Raw genomic sequence first — 17738 nt, 5'->3', positions numbered from 1 at the left:
CGCTTAGGACAGTAAAGAAAGACAATAATAGGGTATTTTCTCCTTTAGCAGTGTTATTATATATATATCAATATTTGAAGTTCTACAAAAGACCTCGCTTTATACTTTTGTCGGACAATTTTTTCTACAGGAATATGTATTTAGAAAATCAAACATTATAATAATTTTTACAGTTTACATCAGTAAGTATAGGTTTCGAGAACTGTCCCTTACTGATTTCAATTGATACTACTTTGTTATATTATAGAAAGTATAGCATAAATTATAAAAATTCTAAAATATCGCTTTCCCTCTTCGTTTTTGAGAAAATGAGAAATGTAAATCTATAGAGTTTTTCGTGATAGGTGACATTTGTACTTGTCGGTATAACGGTGAGCAACGGAGCTACGCCATGCAATCATATTTGTCGAAGCGATGGGAATGGTATGGAGAGGAGAGGGGGGAAGCGAACTTTGTACCAGATGACTATTCATCGATAACGACGATCGAGCAAGCGACACCATGAAATCTCACCTAATGCTTCCACTCGAATTTCATCGCTGCGCATTGGTATCTCACTGTAAATAAAAAATGAGAGATACGCGAGTGCGTTCGTTAACCGGTGTTAAATTTTCATCCAACCAATTATCTTTTTTATTGGTAAATTATCAGTCCACACCACTTCGGTCCAGTTTCAATATAGCGACAATTATATTTCACACAGTTTGCATCGCTCGAAACGACGTCCCGCGAAGCATAGATATATACGTAACAAGTTATATATATATATATATATATCAGCTCCATAATCGGAAAGAGTTATTAAATTGCATTTTTGCTCAAGACCTTTTCGAAATCTCTTATTACTCATCGCACTTGGAGAAATCTTGTGGAAATGTTTAATATACTTACGTGAAGATATAATCACAAATATTTTCTTATGTATATATATATATATATGCAGACTTTGGGAGGTTTTAGATAGAAGGATACAATCCTTTATGTATAGTCTCTTCAAAATTTCTTTTATTTAATAAAAAAGTATTACAAAGAACTGATGAATTTTATGATGAATAAGAGAACACGTGCCGCGCTTTGCGTGTTGCGCCGACTCTGATAAATTGACGAAGATAAGAAATATATTGGATACTTGGAATCTAGCCAAATAGTCCAACTCTGTGGAGAAGGATATAGTTTTAACGCCCGATGGATCATTAATTGTTGCGTCAACGTACTTTTGTCATTCCAACGAGTGAAAAAGTAAATATCACGTTCTCGTTGTTTTGTTTGCAGGTAAAGAAGCGTTTGACCGATCGAAAGAAGGAAAATGGGCTGTGCATCGCAGTGTGCCAAGTACTTCCTATGTTTGTTCAACTTCTGCTTCAACGTGAGTATAATCGTGCTGGAGAAATATTCTCCTCGCATTTCGAGAGGGCCACTATAGTTCCTTACTAATCATTTTCTCGCGAGCGCGATAAGCTCTGTTTTGAGGAGGAGAAACAATATATATATATATATATATAGGTGCACTCTGGACGAGCATTGCGACCGGTGTTATATTAATTTTCCTCGACCATTGGTCAATGTCGTGCCGGAAAGTAAGAGGAGAAGGAGTGCATCGAACCCTCGCGCGAGGGTTTGCGTTTTTTCCCAAGCCTCGTCGTCGGTGCATCATCCCCCTCCAATAGGCCTAATCAATGTTATCGCGTTTAGTCGCAGCACCGCTCTCGGTCATTCACCTCTCTGCTTCCTTCCTACTTCTCGTCCTTTTTCAAGGCTCCTCCACGACCTTACGACTCGTCAACAAAATAATAGCAGTTTAATTTCTATCCGCGCACCTTTTCGCAGTCTTCTTATCGACTCTAATGCCTTGCTCTGTACGATTGTATCCATAACTAAGTTATTCGATTGGTCGGTAGTGCTGCATCGTTCGACGATAGGCTTGCAAAAAATTCATTATATAATATATTCATGCACTTTTGCGCAATATCCGGAATTTGAAAGGAAACGCGGCGGTCCGCGCGCTGGGTTTCCGATTGCGCGCGGATCGTTCCTATTATTATCGTTAGTTCGACCGTTAAAAATTCCTGTATAATTCATATCTCCCATATTTGGCAATTTATATTTATTAATTTTCTCTCATCGCGAGTCTCGCGCGAATTACGACGCGCTCTCTCTCTCTATACGTTTCGCGCTGGAGGAAATTGGAAACTAACGCGATTGCGGAAGATTTGTTTAAAGTTGCGAGGATAACGGTCGAGCTAATTAATTTTCAAAGTCAACGCGAATATTTGTACACATAACGAGGCGTTTGTGCTGCTCGAATTTCAGATTCTCGGCGGGGCAGCGCTGGCCGTTGGCATTTGGCTAATCGCTGACCGAAACTCATTCACCAACCTGATCGCCAAACTCGATCAGTCGGATATACTGGTAAGTGTGATTTTTATTTATCCAATTTATTATTACTCGCTCCTACGATTTTTCTGACAAAAAGATAATCTTCTGCTAGAGTCCTCCTCATGTGCATATGGTCTCTCGTATTCCTTGAATGTTCAATTAAATGTCACAATTAAAGGAGAGCTAGGAGGAGAAAACAGGCAGCAGTTTATATAGAGCGAAAAGGAGGAGGAGATGGTGTGTAACATTCGATATGGCAATGAGGTAACCGCCCCGAGAGATATCGAACGAATGAGCTTTCTAAAAGAACAGAACGATTTTTCTATCGAGCAAGACTCTCGCGATCCGTGCATTTTCTAAATTCCATTCAAAATTCTCTCTCGCGAAAATAATTTCACTATAATCTTACGTCGCACAAGTTGGCACGAGCTTTTTATCTTTCGTCGCTCCTCCTGATTATTATTCATATTATTATAAGAGAGGATTTTCAAGTGGATAAACCATTTGTCACTCGTGTCTCTCCTTTGAGAGTTAGGGACGGACGGATCGCAGTTGTATGGTTATATATATACGGCTGACTGTGGGCAAAAATACCGGTTTGCAAACGAGTTCCACCTTGCTCCTACGTATATATATGTACATGCACGCAACTCCTCCTCTCCCCGCTGACTTTTATCAAAGCGAGCCCGCGACCAAAGGTCTTGTTGCTTCGAAATAGTCTTCCCTATTGGAATCGTTGCTTGCACGCATCGGTTGCGAAAGAAAGAACCGTTCCAACTTGATAGGAAAGAAGATAAAGGCTTGTCAATAAGGGAGGAGTTTGTATTGAATTTAACGCGAAGCTCATAAAAATAAGGTATTCGTTGCAGTGGTTGGCAAGTATGCCAGTTTGCCAGTTTCGCACTCCCTCTCGGGTTGCGTCTCGTATTTACCCGATCTCTCTCCTTCTCTAATTTCCCGCCTTTTTTCTCACGTGATTTTAGAGGAGGTCACGTGTGCGTGCATTGCAGCTAAAAGTAGGTCTCTCACCCGTCACATCTCTTACCTTCTTCTTCTTCCTCTTCCTTTTCTTCTTTGGCGCATCGCAGCTGTGCTAATTAGTCGAGGCTAACGACTCAAAAAATTTCTGCCATTCCCCTAACTCTCGACATGCGTAATTTCTCCTTTTAAACGGTCGATCGAGCTACTGGAATTTTCGGGCAAATTGCCTCTCGCGGCTTGGATTAGTGAAAATCTCGTCAAAAGGGGAAAATTGGGATTATGCACTGGGGGAGGAGAGACTATATAATTATATTATTGAAGATTTTTCCGAGTACGAGTGTAAGGTGTGTGAAGAGGTGGGGGGAGGATAATTAGATTCAGCCTACATAAAAAGAACAATAGAAAATCCCGATTTCCTCTTGATAATTATTAGTGGACGGAGTATAGGAGAGGCCTTTTGCCGACTACGGGCGTGCCTCTCCTAATTATGCAATTGCTCTCACGCTATTTGTCTCTGCCAACGAAATAGATATAGGTGGTACAGGTTGCACTCATTGCACCATGCACCACCGGATCGATCTTGCGGTCACTTTTACAAAACATCAAACACTCTGATATATATCTATATGCTGTCCATGAACATGTGTATTATATCTCTCCTCGTATATCTTTGTGCAATTCTTATCAAACATTTAGCCTTTTAATGCTAATCGGGTTTCCAATCTTCTTCTTTCTTTCACTCCCGGAATAGAAATTACTAATAGTCGTTGTTTGCGTAAAAAAATGATGCGCGATATTTATCGTTGTCCAATTTTACATGCATAAAAATCCATAAAAAGGATTTTAGCATTAGCCTGTAAAAATAATCTATGTAAAATTACAATGGACGGTAAAAGAATATATAATAACTCGATAGTTATTCACGTGCTAAATTATCAAATGATAAATGTAACTTTGCTGGAGTTTTAAAAAAGAGTTATCGAATTTTGTGTTGTTGCTAGACAAACTTTTATCGAGTATACTTTATTTATTTCGTCCACGTCTTGTATTTACAATTGATGAAAGGAGGGTAGATATATATACATAAGGGGGGAGGGGGGTAAATAGGAAATGGGAGGGGGTGAAAAGGGTCGCAGAGGGCTCGATTAATGATCCAACAGGCTTCCATCGTTACATACTGGTGGTCGATCAAACTTTTCCTCTCTTTCTACATTTCAATATAATTTATTCCACTTTTCCACTCGGTACTTTCTTCCTTGTAACAACAAGGGATTCGATAAATAGAATCCGATTTCTGAACATTGGACTAATTTGCTCGCGACACGAGACTGTGCGAAAAGTGATTGATTCGCTATCTGATTTCTCATTGAACATGTCGAAATTGGTCAATCCTGACTCCAATTGAGGCTAATTGTCCTCCATCTAAATGATAATCAACTAGAGCTATTAATCCAATAGCTTCATCGCCCTGCAGTTTATCAGTCCATACAATTTGCATAATTTTTCTAAATAACTTATTCTTATCGACAAACTTTTACTTTTCCATTAAACTAAAACGATAATAGGCAAGTTTTATTATTTACAGTGGATCATATTATTTCTGGATTAGATTAACATTTATTTCTATTTAAATTTGCACTATGTAGCGATGCATACCGATAAGAAGCTCCCCCCCCCCTCTTCCTGCCGGGTCATTGACTTTTCCTTCGTTAATTAATCGGACATGGAGATGAGTTGGTAAAGAGAGAGAGGGGGGGGGAGGATCAGTGGGTAGTCGTGTAACTTTCCATCTCGCTCACCGTATTAGCTCCTTATCATCCTTATCATCGACCAATTAGCACGTGCATCACTTTCATCTTTTCTCTATTAGTACTCGTTATGAATGAAACTGACCGTACGGCGAGCGTTCTCACATTTTATCAAAGAAAATCGCTTATTCCCATCGAATAAGATTAACATTTTTTATAACGAGAGAGAGAGAGAGAGAGAGAGGAGAATTTCCTCCTGCATTATATTTCATCCACGCAATGATGCAATTAATGCTTTTTCAATCTGTCCTTACGATCAATTTTTATATACATGCATGGATATATATATATATATATATATATATATGTACATATAGATGAATGACATTAAGAGAGATTTTCTCAATGTGCACTACACATTTAACATCCCACTTTCCTGAAGGAAGAAAAAGTTTCTTTATTACTTATCTTGGAATAGATAATGGAATCTCTGATGTAATTTAAGTATAAGAACAAGTTTTTTCAAGCGTTGCTGACAAAAGTTGTTGGGAACTGTTACTCTAGGCTGGTAGGAAAAAGAATGGAGCACGTGGAAAAGCTTTTATTGTCTAGCGAGAAACTGGTTATTTAACCAATGCAGCACGCGACTTGCAAAAACCTATAAAAATCTCTCAACGTTAATTGCGATATAATTTAATCAAGCAACTTTTCTTCAAACGAGATATCGATTATTGGCATTTAATTCGATATAAAAACGAGTCTTATATTAAATATCCTTTCGACCATTAGATATTTCTAAGGTAAATGAAAAATTTCATAAAAATGCCTATATAATTAGATTAACGCCTGGTATATAAAAAAATTGGTTGATTGAAATAAATATTTAATCCATGAATATAATTACACGTTGGAATGAAATGTGTGCGTGTTTTCAAATTGATTGGGTTGCAAGAGTTTTTATTGGACTCGTGATCAGAGCGCGAGATGTATATTTATTAAAAGGAAGTAACATTGCCTTTGATAAGGATGAGGTTTGAAATGAAATTTACGGTCGCGTCTTGCAGCGAAGGTTTTGTCGGAGTATGCAAAGGACAATAAAGATATGCATATATATAGCCATAGGAGAAGGATTGGTTATGAAAAGTAAAGATTAATGAGGATGGAGAGAGATTCTAAACGCGCGTTACACCGTGGAAACCCACGCACGCGTACACCAACTCTGTCGGTTGGCCTCTTAATAAGCTCGTTACAAGTTTATTAAATAGACTTGTTTTCTTGGTCCTAATGATAACTCGGGAATTAATCTTTCGTACGGCCAGTTTAGAGAGCTTGATTACAAAATTGCAGGTAATTTAATGGATAGAAATTGGGCTCGTTATACGAGTTTAGGGGGCGGCAAAGGAGGAGGATGATGGAAGCTGACGCTGACCAGACAATTGTGTAAACTATTTTGCAGTTGAGTCACACACACACATACATACATGTATAGGCGAGACGCCTGCAGGAATTGTAAATTTTCATTAAATATTCAGCCGCGTGTTTGCTGCTCCAATTGTTTTTTATAATGGCTGCTGCCTCTCTTGACGCAGTGAGAAAATCAGTTATTCACCGACCCGGTCGGCCACCGAGCGAGCGACCAATTACTTTATTATCATAGCAGGTTCACGACTGCGGCGGAAATTGCAATTTTCGAGCCTCTAATTGGATTTCTCCAAATGCCTGAATCGCCGCCGATACTCGTCGCGTCTTTTCCTTAAATTCCTTTTTAAAGAGACTGCGTGTACTCTGAGTTTCTCATCCAACCTCCTGTGTACCACTTATCTCTTCACCCCACTTTGCTCTCGAATTTGCCTATATATATATATATATATATATATATAGGATGTGTATATATACAACGATGATGATTCTAAGTTTTCCTCCGTGTGACGGCGCGGCAGAAATGGCAGGCTTCTTCCAGGCATAGCCTGCAACCCTCTTACGAAAGAGCCTCTCCGATTTCAATAGTGAGCTCACCGCTCACCGTTCACCTTACAGAGCCTACGTATTATCTCTGACAAATGCGTCGCGCGATGCGTCTCCGGAAAAAGACTATATACATATGCAACATACCACTCCTCTCTACGCTCGCACGCACACTTTATTTTTGTACAGAAAAGCTAAAAAATCGGTCAGCTTGTCGAGTGGTATATATATATGGGCAGTTGCGAGAAGAATTATCAGCGGCGGGTCATGGCTGAGATACGTCGAGTCGCCAATGACACACGGTGCGTGGGATTTCAGCTAGGAGGAGCTCTCGGTACTCTTGCACTGCAATCTCTCTCTCTCTCTCTCTCTCTCTCTCTCAATCGAGAGGGCAAAGCTCCGTCGATCGCCACGAAAAGTCTCCGAAATAAAAGTGTTCGATTTGAAAGAGAAACATCTGCCAAACGACCAAACTTTTTATATATAGAAAAGATTCAACAATTTTTCCTCCTTACACTTTGTACATGCTTTTGAGCAGTTTTAATAGATTTCGTCGCGCTTATTTTCATCAAACGCGGCTATAGTTTTTAGCGCTGAACGTTGGTCCGTGCACGGTTGCGCATGGATTTGAAAGTATATAGACGCTGAGAGCCGATTATAGGGGCGTGTGTCGAATAAAAGGAGGAAAAGTGCGCTGCTTTCGGTTTACATCGCGGATGGAAAATACCTCGTCACGATAATTTACAGTAATCTCGCGCGACTCTCCACTGAGAGAGAAAAAGAGAGAGAGAGAGAGAGATTCTTTAATTTTTTTCCTATACTTTTCCCATTTTATACCGATGCCATTGAAATAAAATTGCTCGTGTCGTCTCTTTCGATGCAGCAGTTTCCCAACGCGAAGAAAATTACTCGCAAGTTAATAACTCGAGGATTTTTATTATATTGTTTATTGTGCGGTAGGCGCGTTGGCTCGCGTCACCAAAGTGCGTTATAGGATGACACAAGTGCCTATTGTTCTAGGAGAATCGAAGAAGAAAGAATCGAGTCGAGTCGAGTGAGTACGACCCGTTAATGGCACACTTGACAAAACTCTTTATAGCATTACACGTACTTTTTTACTGTTACGCCGACTTTTCCTTCGGCAAACCTAACAACATTTTTTAACGGTTCCTTCCTCTCCTTTTCCCACAGCGATAATCCTCTCATTATACATTCACGTTTATTTTCCATTTTAACGACTCGTCGCGGGGTGCGGCGCAACGTGATCTTGCCATTCCCCTCCCCCCCCCCCCTTCATCTGCCGCAACCTCTTTATATCGACACCAATGATTTTTAGCCTCGATTATACCTGTATTATATATATATGTAAAGTCCATAAATACAAAAAATTCTAAGATATTTATTATCGGCTTCTGATTCAACGCTATATCTATTCTTCCACTTGTACGATATATTCTTTATTAATGTCGCTGGATATTCTTCGAATGTAACAACCAATTTTATAACGCTTTAAAAGACTTGAATCGTTTTTTAACGATCAAACAAAATTATCTAGGATCACGGTGATAAAATTCGACTGTTGGTTTAAATATTGCAACAAAATCTTAATACTGTATAAAGTCTTAGGAAAAATCGATAGTCCATAAGGGAGAGTTGCTTTTTCCAAGTAGACTATTTGGTTCTATTAAAAAACACAAAAAGTTCATCGTCGTGTCGATCGATGAATAGATAGAAATTCTTTATAAATATAAATCGTTTAACCCGACTGATCTGTATAAGGATAATTATCGTGAGACACTCGGTCGTATCTTGTTCCAGGTGTTTCAGTCATTGAAGCGAGTAGTAACCAGACCATCCTTACCGCTAAATCATCACGTACAAACCTCCATTATCTTTTCATTATCCGAAACTACGTCTTATACGTTTTATCTAGCATACTATAACGTATCGCGCTATAATTCCAAAGATATACGATTATCGTGGTATTTATCGTGCAAACTATACAAGCTGGAAAAGAAAAGCCTCGTAAACTCATAGAAAATTAATTGCCTCGTGGCAATTTATGCCAAACAGAGATATCTTTCTCGATTATGACCAAACGTGTCGCGAAAAATCAACGGAAATCGAAACACGGGTGAGGAAATTCATAATTACGAGAATCACTGTAGAATATTTGTAAATTTATTCATTATTTTTAATCAAAACGCTTGACCTCTTATCTCTTCAAATTACAGGGTCGAGCAAAAAAATAGCTACTTTTGTTTCACATACCTCAAGACTTTCCACGATACACCAATAGCTGCATCAATAAATTAATTTCTTCTCTAGGAACGCGCGAAATTCACATTTTTAATTTTATAGTTATATACATATATATACAATAGCGAATGGAGCTAATTTGTCCAGATATAGTTGGTTCGCCTAGTTTCAGTATAATAATGCAATCCATTTAAAAAATAAAAGTGTCTGCTCCATGTATATAGAAATGGAATATATTCTCCTAGTAATTCTGTGCGTATGGTTGGTAGAAAGCGCACGTGTAATTCGTCAAGGTTCATTGATATGCAGCGGTGCACTGTCCCACATATAGAACACCTGTTTCCTTTTATATGATCGTTATCAAATCCAATGAGCTTGGCTTCTTTTCCCTCGCTGTTAGATAACATTCTAGAAAATTGTTCCATGCTTTTTTGGTTTATTTGAAGAATTTACCGAGACTCGTTGCGGGTCGCTAAACTCATTTTTATTTAGTTCACTTAGAAAGTAGATCTTAGAGCGCTTACGGTAACGTGCCAATGCTGCTGCTTAGAGGAGAGACGAGAATGGAGCTCAATTCGCAGAGATTAACTGGGTTAAACTTAATCATCGAGCCTGTCGAGTGTCGTGTGTCGAGTGTCGACTCGACCCAGCTCCATCCATCTCTACACCTTACGATATTATTAACATCCTAAATAATAATAATAATGATAAGCAGCGAGTATCGAAAAATCACACGTTACATTCTCACCGGCTACGGTAGAACGAAGAATCAAGAGACGTGCTAGTGTATCGACGGCAAGTACATATATACATAGTCGAGCGCTACCGTGTAACTTATACAGCAAGTTTAGTCGTCCCAATTTTCCTGGAGAATCTTGCAACCTTTTTCCATTTGGAAAAATCCTCAATGCAAAACAAATGCTTATCAAGCTCTTTCTCTTTCTAACGAAACTTTAGCATTGGAATTATAGTGGGTGTAGTTTAAGCGACGAGAGTTTGCTTGAATTTAACGAATATTTGGTGCTGCTTTCTGCAAATTGGAGATGAATGAAAAAGAAAGAGGGGGGGGGGGGATTGTTTGCCGAGAACAAGGCTTTTGCTTACCGTACATACATGCGAGTCGCGTGAGAGGATCGGGTAGGGCGGAGAAGAAGATTTAACAGAGATGAGAGTGTAGGATGAATGAGGAGGAGGGAGAGTCGTAGTGTGTCACGTGTTTCAATTGGCAAGCCGCTTCTGGACAAACGCAACAGTGAGCTGTGCCCTCGTCTCTGCCTCCGCGCGTCCGATTTTAATTATTGCAGATGCGTCACACACAACAACGAGGCCTACACTCGCTCTCCCTCCATCCTAATTACAAAAAGTGCCAACTAAATTGGAGCGCCCCAACCCATCCTATCTCTTTCCTCCCCTTATTCTTGCCAAAAACTTTGAAATTTATAAAGCGATCACCTACCTCCCCCCTCCTCTATTTCTCTTCTCGCGTTTCTATCACGATCATCGATCCGAGACGAATTATATTCTCCGCTGAAGTTGGACGAAAAGATTCGTCGATTGGAAAGTGTTTTGAGGCTCTCGAAGAGGGGAGCGGGGGGAAAGATTGATGCGTTCCACGTATATTATATATTAATTCGATGTGCATGTGATTTTTTTTTACGGTGTAAAATTTTTGATGGGGAATTTGTTGGGATGAAAGTGATGTGGGGAGGGAGGGGGGGGGGGGGGGGGGTACGGTTAATCGGTAGAAATTGAAGACTCGGCTCGACTCGCGTTAAATCCTTTCACCCGTTGACCTGATTTTCCTCCTCGTCCAACTGTGTTTGGCCGGCCAAGAAGACGCCGCCCGATAGGAAAGGTGGCTTCAGGCTCGCTCGGTAGCTCGGAGATGCTAAACGGCCCATGCAATAGCTGCTGGCCCGTTCCGTTACCGGCGCTGCTATACCGACTAAAAATATCCAACCACGACCTTTGACTCAACAGGTGCTCGAGATAGTCCAGCGATAATATAATGCAGTCGATGCACCTGACTCTCCCTTCACGGTCAATCTCACGATTATTAACAATCCTCGTTCAGAAGTTTTCTTTTACGCTTTAATCCTTGTGTGTATATATATATATATGTTTATCGACTCGATTCTATTAATATACTAATTATTGTACAATTACGATCTTCTTCTTTGCTTTCTTAGAAACTAATTAATTCTGTGATTATATTATTTTTTACTGCCAATGATTGGTAATAAACTATGCTATATTTGTAGATCTTGTTGTTTAGAATTTATATTTACAGCTGCAAAGTAGCTTTTATCGTTATTTTAATACTCCGGAGCAGTTGGCTATAAATACAAAGGTCAATGTAGTTAATCTGCAAGAAAAAAAATGAAAAAAGTTACTCGATTTGGAATGAAAATGAATTATTGAGTCGAATAAAATTAACGGTTGTAATTTTGTTAAGAAAGATGGTTGGGTAAAAGACAGACGCGCGAGTAAAGCTATTAAATGAATTTAATGACTTTAGTAAGGATTTCCAAGGGGAAGCAATTTTCCTGGGAATTCCAAAGCTCGTCTTCATCCGTGATATACATATATATATATAAAAAGGATTTAATGAGCAGGTCATTCGTTTCAAAGCAGCCAGTGGACGTACCTCGTTTTACCATGTGCTATCTCTAATAATACGCTAGGCAAATTTTAAAGAGCAAATTAAAGTAGGTGGAGTCATACAAGTTATGTTTGCTGCTCACTCTTCGACCGATTCCTCGCTAAATAATTTTTCTCATTTATTGCAATTTAACGTCCTCCTCGATGCTCGAAAATTTATCTCGAGTTGTCGTTGCATTAAATTTACGGAGGAGAAGAAGAAGAAGTTTGCAAGGAGAATGTTACTCGAGAGGTTCAACTTTTTCTTACAGACGTTGACATTGAGTCTCTTGGAAAAATCCTTTTGAAAGGGAGTCTCGTAGGTTAAAAGGAATTAAGGGAGGGATCTAACATGGAGACGAGTGTAAACTCGCATGGAGTTGACAGCGAGCAAAGCTATCGCAAGCATGTGTGTGTGTGTGTGTGTGTGGTTGTTTTGTTGAGCATCGTCAGCTCGAGTCAGCCATCGCGATGAATGAATGACGCAAGACTGATGCGCGCTTTCGGGTCAACTGCTTGCATACTAATTTCCTCCTTTATCCTCTGCTAATTGATCCATTGATAGCTCGACACTTTTATCGCAAAGCAAATTACACTCTTTTGCAATCTAATTTTTGTTCCTCGTCCACATTTATTTCGACCTTTTCTTTCAAGATATAAGCGTATCCGACTTGAATTTTTCTGTCTTAAGAAACGATGCATAATCATATATGCGTCTCAGCTGGGAAATACTGAAGAAACGACAAATAATTGTTTCATTTAAAAAATCTTGAATGTTATAAAATGTGACGATGGAAGATCAAAGAGAGTGCGATGGGCGCATCGATACGAGTAGATTTTCTTCGGGTATGTGAAACTATAACTGGAGGCCTAATTTAAGGAAATCATTTTTTTTAAGAGTGTTCAGACTTCTTTTACGATAATTCTAGAGATTCTCTGATGAAATTTTAAAAGAGTTCTATTGATTAAAACTTGATAAAATATAAATTTAAAAAATGGGCTTCTCTCAACTTCACGAGGAATTTAGATGCCCTAGCTCCCAAAAATAAGTAGTCTAGCTATATTTCATGATGAATAATGCGAGATAATTTCAAGTTTTTAATTGTTTTCTATTTAACTTACAAGAGTTTCCAATTGTTCATCTTCCGCATTAATTGTTTGAACAAAAGAACTTCCGAAAATGAAAATAGTTCGACTATTGCTGATCATAGTTGAAGTACTAACAATTATGTAGATTTTTATTTACATTTTCTGATAGTAAATTGATATAACTCTCTTTATAGATTTCATCAGGAACTCTAGATCTATCGTAAGAGAAGCAAAAACTTTTTAAAGAAAGGGTTTCCTTAGAATGGGCTTCCAATTTTACGCACCCTAGTTGTTTTTTCAGCGTGTAAAAATATCCGTGCGCGCGCGAGCGAGTAGCATCGCGGTGTGATTAGCGAGTGTGCTCGATAGGAGAGGGATATGACTCGACGCAACTAGCTATCCCATTAGAAGCATCTTTCACACGTGATTCTCCATTTATTCCTTTGAATAGCGAGCTCTTTGTAGCTTCAGGTTCTACCACCATGCACCAATTCTCTCTCACTCCTGCACTCTTATATTAATCTTTGTTTACAGAGTTATCTCTTTAATATAATTGTATTAATTTTCTTGTTGGATCGATTGCAGACGAAAACGGACGCAAATGTCCTGAAGATGATCGCTTACATCCTGATATTAGCAGGAGCATTGACCTTCGTCATCAGCTTCCTAGGATACTGCGGTGCGATGTTCGAATCCAGGTGTCTCCTCTGCGTGGTAAGTAATTTTTCTCGATAGAACCGATAATTTGTATTCGTTGATAAAATTGACTACAACTAACCAAGAAAACTCTCCTCGTTTACTTTATACTTTGGAGAAAATTAAATTTCCATTTGTTTGGTATACACCTCATCTTTCAGTACGGAGTCCTGATTCTCATCGTCCTGATTCTGGAATGCGTGGTCGTTGGTCTTACATTTGGACTTAAAGGGGATGTAAGTATGAAAAGAATATTTATTCCACTATATATATATATATATATATATATATAAGCTAATCGTTGTAAGATAAAAATGGCTTTTAATACCATACGAAGCAAGGGGCAGCGAGTCGTGCATCGTGTTAACGTCCGCAAGAGAGCAAAATAGAAAAAGTATACGGATGAATATTCAGCGCTGTGAAGGCCTAATTAGAGTATCCCTTGACGGAACTTTCGAAGAAAAGAATTTACATTTCCGTAATTGCAATGTACATGTTCGCGCGAAGCATATTAGAATCTTGCTCAAGTGCAATAATTACATCTGCACCGAGTAAAAAGGCGCACGCCCCCCGCAAGGCCGCCAGTGCATGGAGCCGCAATGAACGAACACGACCAACTAATGTTATTCGCTAGCGTAGTATTGTTTCCCCTTCATTAGGAGAAACAAGTACGTATGATGATTGTTCATAATGAAACATGGATGGAACTCAAAGTGATGCACGAGCTCGAGAAATTAATGAGAGGAAGCAAGAAAAGGGCCATATGAATTTTCCGAAGGAAGGAAGGAAGAAAGGAATTTCTATTATATTTATGTTAATTAATTCAAAATAATTAACGTTTCTTATGATTGACAGGCCGAGAGAGTAACGCAGACTTTCCTCAAGTCAACGATAAAGTACTATGCCACCAGTGCGGACAAGGCTGGAACCGTAACTGTTGCGTGGGACGGTATTATGACCCAGGTAAAAATACTCCTAATTAATAAACAGATTGAAATGCTCGATTTAAATAATGCTTCATTGCTCCATCGATCCCTCCACCCGCTTCTCTCTCTTATTCTTTCACCAGCTTGATTTATATATGCAGGCTAGTATCGCCAATCGTTCATTCAATTGGTTTAAAGCTCGTCGATACCAGTAAGTTCATTAATATCGTGTTTTTGTCTCGTACCACTGCAAATTTTATTAGATCATTCTTCTTTCCAACCAATCGTTTGTTCCTGGCGAAAGAAGAAGAGCATGTTTTTATATACATACATAGGATCAGTGTTCGCACCGGTCTCTCTTAGGGTGTCAAATGTAAAGCGTAGAGTTTTTGAAAAATTAATTTGATTTCAGCTTCACTGCTGCGGAGTGGAGAGTTATCGTGATTTTCACGACAGGGGCAATTGGACGTACACCGACAAGATCATTCCTGAAGCTTGCTGCGTAAAGGACAGCATAGGTCTGAAGGATCCATCCTGCCCAGTAAATCCAACTTCGGCAAACTCCTACCATCAGAAGGTAAAAATACCCGGTGGTACCAATTTTCTCTCCATATTTCTTCGCGTAAATGGACGATCGAACGAACGTTTCGCGTTTCTTGACGCCGGGACACGACGGAAATGGACGAGGCTGATCTTTTCTTGTTTAAACGAGCCTCGATGGCATGTGTCAATAATTTGAAATTCCCTTTCGACGTGTTGTTTCATATTAACGATTGTGTCCGATCCCTTCCTCCTTCTCTTCCTCTACTTGAGATATTTCTCTCCTTCCAATAGCATCTTTATTCTTTTTTTTTCGCGTACAATTTCAATATATCCTACACCCAAGTGGATCTATGAGTATATCTTTTGCCAAATCGTTCCGGAAGAAAGTAAAATTAGTAAAATGGAGTGTCGCGTATATTGCCTCGAAACCGATTTCATCAGTTATCGAAAATGCTAAGATTATTTTTTTTTACTTATATACATTCGTCATAAACGTTATACAAATGGGCTTTTAATAAACTATCCGCGAAACGTGGAACGAATGGATGATATTTGGGAGAGGTAAGAGTCGAGTGGTTTGACACGAACTGAAGGAAAAAAATGTTTTTTCAGGGCTGCTACAAGGCGATAGTGAATGCTATCGAAGAAAATGCACCAATAGTGATCGGCGTAGCTGCCGGTCTCTTGTTCGTCGACATCCTGGTGATCATCCTGGCCCTCTACCTGGCTTGTTGCTATTGGCGTCCACAGCATGGTAGGCCTGCTCTCAAGTCTTAAAGCCACTTTCTAATTTCGATTTTACGCTAATTTCATCACCGCTAATTCCGTTCTCATTCAACAACCACGTTCCACCTACGTTATTCATCTCTTTTTCTTTCTCACCTCTTCCCCCCCCCCCCCTTTGATTCTCTGTCACCCTCTCGTATTTCTCTTCTTTTTCTCCTGTACATTCACATAAAAAAGGCACATGTGTTTTTTTTTTGACACTTTGCAGTTTATCGATGCGTAGAGCCGTCCGGCAAGGAGTGATATCACCGGAGAGCAGAACGCTAACAAAGTTTTTATTCCTCCTCCAAGACGCGACGCGACGCGCCATTTTTTCTTTTATTCCGTCTTACGCCACTCTATTGTGTACCATCTATCTATATCTCGGAGACACACAATTCCTCATTGTCTCTTTTTTTCTTCCCCTTTACTCTCGCTGCTTCTCTCCCTTCTCGTTTCTCGCCAGTCTACCACGACGTCGACGTCGACGAGTCTGCGTTTATCCGTCCACGACTAAAGTGTAATTGCGCTGATCTGCGAAAAGGCCGCTTTGGTTTCTTTCATTATCGAACGACTCGCGCCTAATCTCTCTTTCGCGAATAATTATCAATCGTGCCAAAACAAACTATACACTGTCAATAATTGTACCGTGATTCCTTACTTGTTCGTCGTTAATATTAGCTAATTTAAGTTGGTAAGTTTAATAAGTTTGTTGGAGAAACGTTCGAATATTATTTCCTGTTTTTGCTAAAGTTTTCACGCGTCGAGGTTGAAAGTGAGGAGCTTTTGGACGCGTATCCATATATATTGTTAATCGTAAACTTGTATTCTTTCGTCGATTCACATGGAATCTTTATGTACACTCCTACAGTATTCATTCGGTGGAGGAGAACAAAATATTTGAAGGTATAAGTGTGCGCGCGCGTGTGTGGTCTCTTACTCTCCTTACTCATTTTCCTTCTTTATTTTCTCGTTTTCACACACAATTATACTCTCTGATTTGTTATTTATTATTAATTAACGATTATCGCACGATGTAAACCTGCACTCGTTATGTTTTCGTTGTAACTTGTCATGCACGTGTACATTTCATAGCATTTCGTCACTGGTTTAACGCGCCACTTTTCCGTTGTACGTCAATTATATCATTACTGTTAAGCCTTCCGTTTCAAGTACCATTAAACCAAGGGGTCTCTCTCTCGATTAACCATTCCGTCCAATTAGTAAATTATTGTTTTCAGTTAAACCATCCGCGATTCGCACAGGCTTTCCTGATTTGTTCAGTTGCGTATCAGTGGCTTCCAAGTACGCACCAACATCAGAATCACTTGCTTCACTTGGAAATAGTAAAACATTTCATCACACAAATCCTGGTTTTAAGCACATGAAAGAGTCAATAGAGCCATCAATTTGTTCCACTATTTTTTCTCGCATTTTTACTAGTTTTCTCTTCGTATTTAACGTTGAATCATTCCATGCCGAAGGTTGCGTAGTCGCGTGCTTTATAATCCTGTCAATTGCTCGTCTCGTCCTTTCTCACAGGTCGTAGTACTTGCTACTAATGCGAGACGTATATACAATGGATGAGAAATAAATTCGTGAAAAAGTAATAAATACTGACGAGCGAGTGAGAGGGGGAAAAGAGATCCGAGGATCGATCGATGATTGATATTAAGAATAAGTTGAGAAGGGGACCGATCGATGTAAAAAGGTAAAATTTCATTGCAATTTGATAATTTGACGTTTGAAT

At 39.3% G+C, this 17738-nt stretch overlaps 1 protein-coding gene across 10 annotated transcripts in view; it reads left to right on the top strand.

Moving 5' to 3' along the window:
* Nucleotides 1-17738, top strand: part of Tsp66E (Tetraspanin 66E) — a 45545-nt gene that overhangs the window by 19869 nt on the left and 7938 nt on the right. For 9 of the 10 annotated variants that reach the window (XR_010822695.1, XR_010822694.1, XR_010822693.1 and 6 more), the window contains exons 2-8: nucleotides 1273-1366; nucleotides 2311-2409; nucleotides 13644-13772; nucleotides 13916-13990; nucleotides 14610-14717; nucleotides 15093-15257; nucleotides 15836-15977. Coding sequence is in view for 7 of the 10 variants with exons in the window: in XM_066727982.1 (XP_066584079.1) it covers nucleotides 1307-1366; nucleotides 2311-2409; nucleotides 13644-13772; nucleotides 13916-13990; nucleotides 14610-14717; nucleotides 15093-15257; nucleotides 15836-15977 (778 nt within the window). In the remaining 3 variants the exon portion in view is untranslated. Of the gene's footprint in view, nucleotides 1-1272; nucleotides 1367-2310; nucleotides 2410-13643; nucleotides 13773-13915; nucleotides 13991-14609; nucleotides 14718-15092; nucleotides 15258-15835; nucleotides 15978-16217; nucleotides 17733-17738 lie in introns of those variants that run through there. The other variant, XM_066727980.1, reaches the window with a different exon arrangement.

Source organism: Prorops nasuta, unplaced genomic scaffold, assembly GCF_024137725.1.
Source record: "Prorops nasuta isolate Cenicafe-Biocafe unplaced genomic scaffold, Cenicafe_Pnas_1.2 PNAS00005, whole genome shotgun sequence".
NCBI lineage: Eukaryota > Metazoa > Arthropoda > Insecta > Hymenoptera > Bethylidae > Prorops > Prorops nasuta.
This window is presented reverse-complemented; position numbering and strand designations above follow the sequence as displayed.